The sequence below is a fragment of the Curcuma longa genome, chromosome 3 (genome assembly GCF_044706935.1).
Source record: "Curcuma longa cultivar G26 ecotype Majalengka, Jawa Barat chromosome 3, ITB_CL_G26_1.1, whole genome shotgun sequence".
NCBI lineage: Eukaryota > Viridiplantae > Streptophyta > Magnoliopsida > Zingiberales > Zingiberaceae > Curcuma > Curcuma longa.
In genome coordinates, this window is record NC_133863.1 from 16,250,791 (window position 1) to 16,262,258 (window position 11,468).

The 11,468-nt window shown below is 30.7% G+C and overlaps 1 protein-coding gene across 1 annotated transcript; it reads left to right on the forward strand.

Moving 5' to 3' along the window:
* The first annotated feature begins 1,231 nt into the window (after positions 1-1,231).
* Positions 1,232-3,567, forward strand: LOC141823778 (uncharacterized). Its single transcript, XM_074711017.1, has 3 exons — positions 1,232-1,349; positions 2,142-2,194; positions 3,315-3,567. The coding sequence occupies exons 1-3, from the start codon at positions 1,299-1,301 to the stop codon at positions 3,565-3,567; spliced, it is 357 nt and encodes a 118-aa protein (XP_074567118.1). The 5' UTR covers positions 1,232-1,298.
* The last annotated feature ends 7,901 nt before the right edge of the window (positions 3,568-11,468 follow it).

Sequence of the window (11,468 nt, forward strand, 5' to 3'; positions counted from 1 at the left end):
TATGTACGTGTGCGTGTATATATATATATATATATATATATATATATATATATAAGGGTTTAGAATGCTAAGGATATATAAACCATCAGTTTTTTTTTGGAAAATTCTAGTTTTTCAAATAAGCGATAACCACAAATTTATTATTTGACTCAATACAACTGTCTAATCAACCTGAAGATCAGTAGGTGTGTTATACTGATTTTTAATTTTTTTTTAAAAAAATATTATATGTTTATCAACTTGACAGGCCATTTGATCTGTCATGCTCCAACAATTCTTTGAGCCCATCCAGTTTAATCTCTACTTAGTTCAATAATTGACTCATGCACTCCATTACTGATCGATTTGTCTGATCCAATTGATTCGTCTAACTCAACCAACCTTCAACTTATTCCTTCGATCAGCTCGACCCACCTAACCCTGTGGCCCCCCTTATGATATGTGGTAATAAATGCTACTTGAAATAAGCAAGAAATTCTGGAAAAAAAAACTATCCGCGATTTATTTTTATTTATTAAAAACAAATATATTAAAAAATAATAGCAACCTCAACTTTATCATCGTCGGGACCAGCCGGTCTCAATCTCCCTCTCCCCTTAAAAAGTAACAAAAGTTATTCTTTAGGACGCAGCAATCGGTCACTTTTAATTGCCTTGAGAATCCAATGCATGTGCTTGACAATTATACTGGAATAGCCATCACATGATTTCTTCTTCTCCATAATTAACTTGTCATGTGTCTGCCAAGCAAGATAGCGATGCCATGCTAATTCATGTTTAGATTCAGATTTAGAGGCGTAATGAATCGATCGATCGAAGAAAAATAAAAACCAAGGATAAGCGAGTAAGATTATCGATCTATCTTTTTCTTCCTTGTTAAGCTCTACTCCAACTTCAATCGCAAAGCAACGATGTGATCAACTGCAGTTTTTCGATTTATTGTTACAGATGGTCGTGGGGCCGTTAAGTGCGGATTCACTTTTTACCGAAGAAAAGAGGTTCAATTGTTTTTGTTTAATTTTTGTGGGATGGGGCTTTAAATGTTGGTGCTTCACAAATGAGTTCGAGTCATTTCTCCTTGTGGACCCCGGTTTGAATATAATTGGGCCAACTGTTGCTTAATTGGGCCGACCCATATTGACGAAATTGGGCCGCTGAACCCGTTCGGCTTTTGCGACATCCCGGTTTACTTCTGCTAATGAACCGGTTTTAGAGTTTTAAAACCGGAACTAGAGAAGCCAGTAGGGCTCTCGAGGGCGATCTCAAACCTCGGTCGGCGGCCGGCGACGAAGGAACGAGATGACGGACGGAAGCGATCTCGACGCTCCGGAGGAGTTCACCGCTTCTCAGGTACGGCTATCCTACTTTGTGCTGTTATTTAGTGGGTGTGTTAGGAAGAATGGTATTTGAGACGCTTTGTGTTGATTATGTGGATTTTAATTACCAAGTGATCGATTTTGATTTTTCGAGCTTTCCCTTGACGTTTTGGTTTGTTGTTGATTTATACATAAGCGTGATGATTTGGTGAAGAAAAGAAATGAGTTTTTTGTGTTCTTTTTTTTTTTTTTTTGCTGCGTCGGAATAATGAGAGAGTTTCGTGCTTACTGTCTGGAACTAACGTATCGTCTTTTAAGGCCCTTTCAGTCGAGTGCTATGTGTCTTTGTTACAATCTGTGAGCTCACTGCAGTCATGATAATTGAAGAGAAAAGTGGATTTTTTTTATAACAAGTGTAATTTAGATAGTTGAGTTCATTGTAATCTGATTCTGTATGTGTATGTTAGATCTTACCAGTTGAAAATGCCGTATGTTCTATGCATGTATATTGAATTGCTATTTGCTTGAATTGTCAGATTTACCTCTTCGATAGGCATAGTAGACAAGTAGAATATAGTCGTTTATGTCTAATTTGAAAGTTATGAAGAACTTATGCCATGAAAACAGAACACATCCCTAACAAAAAATGCACTATCATCTTTATCGTTTCTCCAAATTCAAAGACTCTACATTGTTGAAAGTTGGTATTACGATGTCGTTTGTATGTCAGTGAACAATTACTTGTGTTACGATTCAAGAAGAAAATTATGAAGTTTGTGTTCTTACATTTGTCCTCCATTTTTAATCGGATATTGTTGCATTGCAGGGCATTGAGGAAGATGAAAAAATTAGAAAAATCCAAAGGGAGAATTTAACAAGGTAATTTATTTCTATCTTGCACAACTTTTTAACGTTAATTTAGAATTACCTTCTTATGGTAAGGTCATTGCGTTGTCTAATTTTTTGACGGTATGTATATGTTTTGCAAACTACATATCCATAAGGATGCACATTACTTGTTTTTCTTCTGTTCATGTTGTTTTTAGATACAATGCCACGATAGCTTTTGTCTGGTGATGCATCTTATGATTACACGATCTTTTTGATGTCTTAGTTTTTTATTTGCTTTACTGTCTCACTCGGTCCTTGCCAGTGATAAACATGAGTTATCATTATCAAGCTTTTGCACTCACACATATCTCCCATGGAATGCTTGAAGGAATTTACATTTCTACTATAGCTACAAGCAATGACTAATGCATGCAAGTCATGTTGCTGAGAGAGAGGAGGCTTTTTTTTTTTTTTTAACGATTGAGATTATTTGATTTTTTGATCAATAGTTTCGATTTAATATTCATTATTTTCCAAACTCTATAAATAAAGAGTTCATTTCATCATTTTCACATCATCTTCTCTACTTTCTTTCAATTCCAAAATCTCTTTCAATTTCGAAATCTCGATCGTTTTCAACTTCAATTCTTCGATTATAAATGCGTGGGCTTTGATTCCCTTATACCCTAAGGGATACATAGGCAATTTAAATAAGTACAAGTCATTTTTTATTTTTATTTTATGAATTTACAATTTTAAATTTTTTTAATATAATAATTATTGAACCATGGTTTATTGTGAACTGATTGTTCCAAATTGTAAACTGTAACCGTCTTAGACGGTTAAGGTTAAGAGTCAACCGGTCAAGAACCGTCGAACCGTCGGTTCCGAACCGGAGTCGGGTCTAGTTGTGAAGTAATCAGAGCTTGTATTTAAACGTGATTCTTGCCATCAACCTTATTTTACATGTGATTAACCCTCAAACAATTTTCAACATAATTCTATTGAGTTGTTGTGGATAGAACTAGTAAAGAGTTATCTAGGCGCCTTAAAGGAACAGTGTAACTGTATAAATACATGTAAAATTTTGTTTTACCTCTCGTGGTGTTTTGTTGCTTTTGGAGCCTAAAATAATAGCAAAACAATACAATTATTTAACTTGTTTCAGGGTTGCACATGAGAACAAAGAACGTAGGAGACAGTGGGCGCTAAGAAAGACTCAACCAAAATCAAAAAAAAATGTTCATCTTGAAGTAGCAGCAACTGAAAAACCAGAGGAGCTGCCTAGTACAGGAGAATTGCTTCCAAGCAACATTGTTGAAATTCTAGCAGCACGAGAAAAGTATACCTTCTTTTATTTATCCCTGCATTCTCGTTATTGGGCATCTTCAGCTAGACGTTGTGTTTATATACTACATTAGAATTTTGCCATGTCATAATAGTCAATCAATTGTCCACAGATCCTTTAGGAGTATACTGAAAAGACTTGATCTTTTGTATATAAACATTTATGAAATAAAGTATCATGTTTTGGTCAAATGATTGCATTAGTTTAGTTTTGCAATAAAGTCCTCTTAATTTACATTGTAGATAACTTGGTGTCTGTGAGACACAGAAGACCATGATTATCAGTACCCTTGTGAATTATAAACTAAGGCTCACAACCAAGATGGCTTTGGACAAACCATCGGGAACGGTTGTAGTGTAATTCGGTGACTGTCTGTCTTGACTGTAGAATTACACTAGTGCACTTTGTGTGTATTGAGTAGGACCATTGAGGTTGTTCGATTTACACTGACTGACAAATTGAACAAGACCTCTGTTATTATAATTATGCACTCTTAATCCCGATGTAATAAATGGGCACCTATAGTTAGTAATTATTGCTTTGATTTACCAAAGGGTGAGATCTTTCCGTCAGATCAAATATTCCCGGTAAGTTGGGTGATGTTACTATCTATACGGTGTGCCATTAATTACAGAAGGAATCCGTGTCCCAGTAGGGTTGATGATGTCCCCTTGAAGAGCTCATAAGGATTGTCAAGTCAAATCTTGCAAGTGGACTTAGTCCGGCTGACAATAAGGTTGAGTGGTACTATTCAAGGACATAGATGTTGATTATTGAGTTGTCAGTAGAACTTAACAATTGACGGACATACGATATCTTAAACACGGGGAGCAATGTATAAAATAATAAGAAGGAACCCATAACGTAATTTGGGGATTAGATTGGTAGTGCAATAATGATCCTCTAGTGGAATGGATCGTTATTGATGGATGAAAGTGTGTATTCGGGGTTTGAATACGGGATCCGAAATCCATCAGAAGGCCAGATCTAATACCTCCTCGAGGTCCCCACTGTAGCCTAAAGACATCTTCAAAAGGATGCAATCAAACGGATGAGATTAGTTCTTAGCCGTCGGATGAGATTTTGTCTCAACCGATGGATGAGATTAGTTCTCGACCGTAGGATGAGTTAATGGATGAGATCAGCTTATATCCGTGGGATTAGATCAAGTGGCATCCATTGGATCGAAATAAATAAAGAAGATTGAAAAAGAATAGATTAGAACCGTTGGATGAGATCTAGATGCATCCGATGGATGAGATCTCTCCGGTTCGGTTTTAATTCTCTTCGGAAGGAAGAATCGGTTCACGAGGTGAACCAGAGTTGGTTCATAGAACCACACGCCCAAGGGAATGGATCAGGTCCGTCGGATCGAATCAATTAAGTTATATTAAAGAAGATTATATTAGAACCGTTGGATGAGATTGAGTCGCATCCGATGGATGAGATCTCTTCGGTTCGGTTTTATTTTCTAATTTAATATAAAATTGGTTCGCGTATTAAACTAATATTTTCTATAAGTGGGCCGGCCACTTAAGATGGAAATAAGTTTGGTTTGGTTTTTTATTTTAAAAAGGAAAAACCAAAATTAAAAAGATCCGACGGTTGCAATTTATTTAATCGGCTGAGATTTAAAATAATTCTGGAATTTGGAATTGGTTATAAAAATAATTCCAAATTAGAATTAATTTAAAATAACCGGTTATATTAAATAAATTAAATAAAAATTGATTTGGTTTTTTTTAGAAAGGAAAAACCAAATTAAAAAGATCCGACGGTTGCAATTTATTTAATTGGCTGAGATTTGAAATAATTTTGGAGTTTGGAATTAATTATAAAAATAATTCTGAATTTAAATTATTTTATTATTATTATATCTGGCCAAAATTAAATAAGATTGGATAAAATTGATTTTGGTTTTTTATTTTAAAAGGAAAAACCAAATCTAAAGAATCCGACGGTTGCAAATTAATCTAGAAGATCTAGATTAATAATCTTTCTAAAAATCTAGAATTGGTTTATAAAATCAGAAAAATTCTAGAAAAATTAGTTTAGAAAGATTTGGGCCTGGTCTTTGGTTCAAGACTATAAATAAGAAGGGGGGGGGGGCGGCAAGATCAATCCAAGGAGAATAGAGAGAAAGGCTTTCCGAAACAAAGCTCTCCTTTCTTGTTTCTCCTTGCCGCCGCCCACCACCTTCTTCTTCTTCCTTTATTTCTTTTCCTTCTTCTTCCCTTGCTTCCTTCCTATCCTTCTTAAGGTGGCCGAACATCCCTCTCCAAGAGAAGTGGCCGGATCCAAGAAAGGATACAAGACGAAGCGAAGTTGCTGCGAAGAAGCAAAGCGATCCAAAGGTTCTTCATCCGGAGATTTTGCAACTCCTTTATTTCTGGAGGTTCGTTGTCCACCCAACGTCCAGGAAGAAGCTAGGAATACAGTGGAAGATTCCGAGGTCATCTAAAGGTTCTGGTATGATTTATTTTCCGCAGTTTAATTTCGTACTAGAACAAACCGTAGAAAGTAATTTAGGAATCGGCGATCCTAAAGGATCGATTGATTTAGTCTTTTGTAGACTTTGTCAATTGATCCAGGCGGGATAAAATTTTTGTCCTGTGGGGTTCTATGCTCTTAGGAGCGGATAGTATCCGGCACATAGGACGGAGATCCAGATCGCCAACAAGAGTTAAACGTCTATTTTATGACAATGGTTGACACTGGACAAACTTATTTTGTGATGATAGAGAGGATGTGAAAATTTTGAGTCTTCTATGACCACCATCGTAAATTTTCAAAATTTGACTTGCGATTTGCTTCACTAAAATCAAAAGAAATTGTAAAATAACTTTTAAATTCTTGCATGGATCTTAAAGATCATTGTGTACATTTCATCTATTTTCTTAATAAAAGTTATACTTTTCTAAATTGTTAAATTACTACTATTAGTATCAATATTTTGTGTTTTAGATATGTTAGTTTTTAATCCATATTTTATGCTATAATTTTTATAAATTATTTTTGGTGTCATGTATAATACTAGCATAATCAAGAGAGAAAATTTTTTAAATAAAATTAAAAATATCATAATACAAAACTAACATTTAGGGTAAAACTTCTAATTTAAGTTTTTGATTATTATTACACAAGAAGATAAAATACCAAAAAGTTATTTGATTATATCATTAAATACTTTTAAAATTTCATAAATACTACTATATATATTTTATTGGTGTAACAATAAATAAATATTAATATTATTAGTAAATAAACACATATTAGTATTATTAGTATTTTGTGTAAAAATAAACATAATAATTTTTTATATTGAAATGAATATTATAATAATTGATATATTGAATTTCAACATGTTGGTACATCATATATGAAAATTTAAGTTTCATTCCATTATTTTTATAAAATTTACTCTATTATTTTATTAGAGTAGGATGTCTCCATAAATAATAATTTTAATTGGTTTAATATAATTTTTTAAAATTTATAATCCATTTTAAACACATAAATTTAAAATATGATATATGTAAAAAAAATAAATCACCAATAACATGTTAATATATAAGTTTAAGTGGTTCAATACTAGCAGTATTAGAATTAACATAATAAATGATATTAAAAATATTTTAAAAGTTAATTCGTATTCTTCTAAAATTAAACATAATAATTGAGAGACGTGGTAATATTTTTAATTTTTTTAAAAGTTATTGATCCAATGGTAAGTCACACCCATATACGAATGCATTTGTTAATGATAATTTCAAATATTAGAATATAATGAAATATTATTATTTAATTTATTAAAACTTTCAATTAAATTATTTTTCTGTTGTATCTTTTAATTGTACGAGTAAATATTGTTTGTGGAAGATGGATTAGGTTTTTTTTATAAAATCTTTAAAAGTGTATTTAGATCCAAATTTAAAATAAAAATGTTTTACGAAAGCAAATCTAGTTTACAAATCTTTTAATTTATTATCAGAATACATAAATAAATTGGAATCAATAGGAAAATCTGGACAATTGCGTTTAAGAGCGTTTTATTCTATATTTCTTCGTGTGCTTTGTTTTGATGTGTCGTTTCAATGACCCATAGTCGTCGTTTGATTAGAATTTGTAGGAGATTTTGCAATGATTACATTTTACACGTAATTCTCCAGACGAACCTTCTCAAAATTTTTAGTAAAAATAAATGATTTTAAAAAAAGGGTATGTCGAACCTTAGAAGTATTACTATCAGTACTTTCTTGTATCTTGGTTGTCGAAACTTGCATAGGCTCTGTTGGTGCAAGGAGCACTAGTCTGTTCCTAGAGTTTTGATGTTTGATAATACACTTTATTTTGTAAGGGGTAATCAGGCTTGTAATGTAATCAGGATTACATTACAAGATGATTTACTTTGTTTGGTAACATTTTAGAGATATAATGTAATGTAATTGGATTACAAAAGAGGAACCAAGATATATAATCTGGATTACAAAGGAAATAGTATGTAATCCGATTACATTACAGATTCTATTTTTATCGTACCAAATATACCCTTCCACTTTATTAATAAAATTAATAATTTTATAAAATATAATTTATTAATTATAATTAATTATTAATTATTAATAAACTTAATTAAAATAATTAATAAAAGTATTAATAAAATAATAATTATTAATTATTAAAATAAGTATTAATAATTATAATTAATAAAATAATTAAAATAATAAAATTATTAATAATAATTATTAATAATTTAAATAAAAATTATTTATTATTATTATTAATTAATAAAATATTTATTAATTATTTTAATAATTTTTATTTTATAATTTTAATTAATAATTAATTATTAATAAAATTAATTAAAATAATTAATAAAAGTATTAATAAAATAATAATTATTAATTATTAAAATAAGTATTAATAATTATAATTAATAAAATAATAAAATTATTAATAATAATTATTAATAATAAAATAATAATTATTAATTATTAAAATAAGTATTAATAATTATAATTAATAAAATAATTAAAATAATAAAATTATTAATAATTATTATTAATAATTTAAATAAAAATTATTTATTATTATTATTAATTAATAAAATATTTATTAATAATTTTAATAATTTTTATTTTATAATTTTAATTAATTATTATTTAAACTAATTAATTATTTTAAAAATAAAAAAAATTAATTAATTATTAATAATTAATTTTAAAAATTAATAGTTAATAATAAATTATTAATTATTAAAAATTATTAATTAATTTTAATTAGTAATTAATAAATATTTTAATAATTTTTATTTTTTATAATTAATAAAATTATTAAATAATTATTAATTTTATTAATAAAAATTATTAATTTTATTAATAATAAAAATTATTAATTATTAATTATTAATAAAATAATTTATTTTAAAGATAATAAAAATAATCTTTATTATTACATTTATTTTTATTTTATTTTAAAAATTAGGAGGGTATTATTGGTATTTTATAATAATAAAAATTAGATTCATTACTGAAAATAATGTACACCAAACACTGTAATGTAATCATTCTTGTAATCAAAGATTACATGCATTCCTTCAACCAAACATAGTAATGTAATCAAGATTACATTACATTATATTACAAACTTGATTACATTACAAGCGTGATTACATTACGTCGTACCAAACGTAGTCTTAGGTTTGGTCAGTTTGACCAAGAGTTGATGTAAATAAGGCATAATATTTGAATATGAGTAAAGTTTAGTCATGTCAGTTTGACCAAAAGACTAACAAAAAGTCCTAGTCAGTTGAATCGGGTAAGAAAGTGCTAGTCAATTGGACCGGGTAAGGAAGTGCTAGTCTGTTGGACAGGTAAGGTGAAGTTCTAGTTGGAGACTGAGCAAGAGAAGTCCTAGCTGGAGGCTAGACAGAGGAAATTCTAATTGGAGGCTGGGCAAGGAAGACCTAGTGAGTGAAGTTAGACAGGAAGTCCTGGTGAGTGAAGTTGGGCAAGGAAGTCCTAACTGGAGGTTAGGCAAGGAAAAGTCCAAATAAATTAAGGGTGACCGAATGTTTGCCAAGTAAGAAGTCTAATTATGGAAGTGACTAATCCTAACTAGAAGTTAGGCAAGGGAAACTCTAAACAGGTTAAGGGTGACTAGATGTTTGACAGACAAGAAGTCTACTTATGAAAGTGATTAATCTTAACTGGAAGTTAAACACGGATAAGCCTAGTAGGTTAGACCTACAAGGTAAGTCTTAGATAAACCTAGTAGGTTAGACAGACTATAGTTAGACTTAGGTTGCTTGTTTATTTGCATGCTAATCTTGCAGAAACCAGGAGTTGGAAGCAAGACTAAGGAAGCATAAGAGGAGCAAACAGAAGCAGTCGAATCAAGCTTAGAAGTCAACTCAGATCAAATCTGGTTGACTATTTTCGAGCGCCCCTATTGGATTTAGGCGCACAGAAGAGTTCAGGCGACCCAGTGAGGTCTAGGCGCTTGGACTAGGGCAGATCCAGGTGCCCCTATATGTTCTAGGCGCCCGAATCAGATGGAATTGGCCAGATAAAGAGCGACAGAACCATATCGGATTGGATCGGTTCGGGGCGGCTGGAAAGGTCTTTATATGGACTATATAACCAGCACCAAGGCACAACTAATACTCTCATACTTCTTCATCCTACAGTGCTGCTGAATACGAACAGAGCTAAGCTTGTGCGACCGAGAAAGCTCCAGAAAGGGTGCGCTGCGCTCAGGATTTCTAGATCGACCACTACTCGAGATTTGATTATTTTTATTAAGTCCTTTTTATTTGTACTTGCATTTTTATTATTGATTTGAACTATAAGACGAGTTTCTCTGTCTCTAGAAAAGTTCCAAAAAGGAGATCAATAGTAGACTATCGCTTTCCCGTGCATAGACCTTGAACGTACTAACCCTGAGGGTTAGGAATCAAGACATTCGTGAGTCCCTTACATTGTGTTCTAATATCTGTTGCTAGTTTCTGTATTAGTAAGAAAAAAAAAGAACGAACGACAATTGCGCTATTCATTCCTCCTCTAGCGCTCAACTCAATCCTACATGTTCATCATCGGTAAATTGAATATCATGATTTTCATTTGGATTGACTATTTTTTTACCTCTCTGAAATTGAGATAATGAATTTTCTTCTTCCATTCTAATTATAGAATTGAAGTCGAAAGTAATCTAGATTTAGGGATAAGAGTAAAAAATACGGTGTGGAAATGATGAAATAAGATCCTTATTTATAGAGTTTAAAGAATAATAAATAATAAATCATAGTCATTGATTAAAAAATAATTAAATAATCTCAACCATTAAAAAAACAAAATCTCTCATCCTCTCCTTAATTGTGATTTCAATGGTCAAAACCGTGTCTACCGTTGTAATAATAATAATAATAAATAACTATTGAATTGACAATTAATTGGGCTCTTGAATCGTAATTGGTTTGATGTCAATTGGGTCTTATACGATTTAAGCTTGACTAATCGGGTCAATGGGTATTGGCCCATTGACTCGGTTACGAGTTCAAGTTGAATTCGATTCAAATCCGGCCCAGGTTAAGTGTAGTGTTGACTAGTAATTTCTTTATATATAAGAATTAAAATAAAAAAGAAACTTTATAGAATCTTTTTTAAAATTATTTTGATGTCGAACTGTGCTAATTATATAGAATTTATTTACTAGTAATATGAGATATTAATTATTCAATTAAAATAATATAAAAATATTTTTTTCTCGAACTTTCATGGTTTAGGTGTTTGGTTTTAGCAAAAAAATTAATTTTATTTATTCTTTTTTATCAAAATATATTTTGCTTTCTTTTTTTTCTCCCATTTCTTTAACTGCATGATTTGATAGTAGAATATAAAATATTATTAACACAATTGATCTTAAATTGTCATCCTTAAAAAAAAGGTGAAAGAGATTTTTTTCCCCCTCCGATTT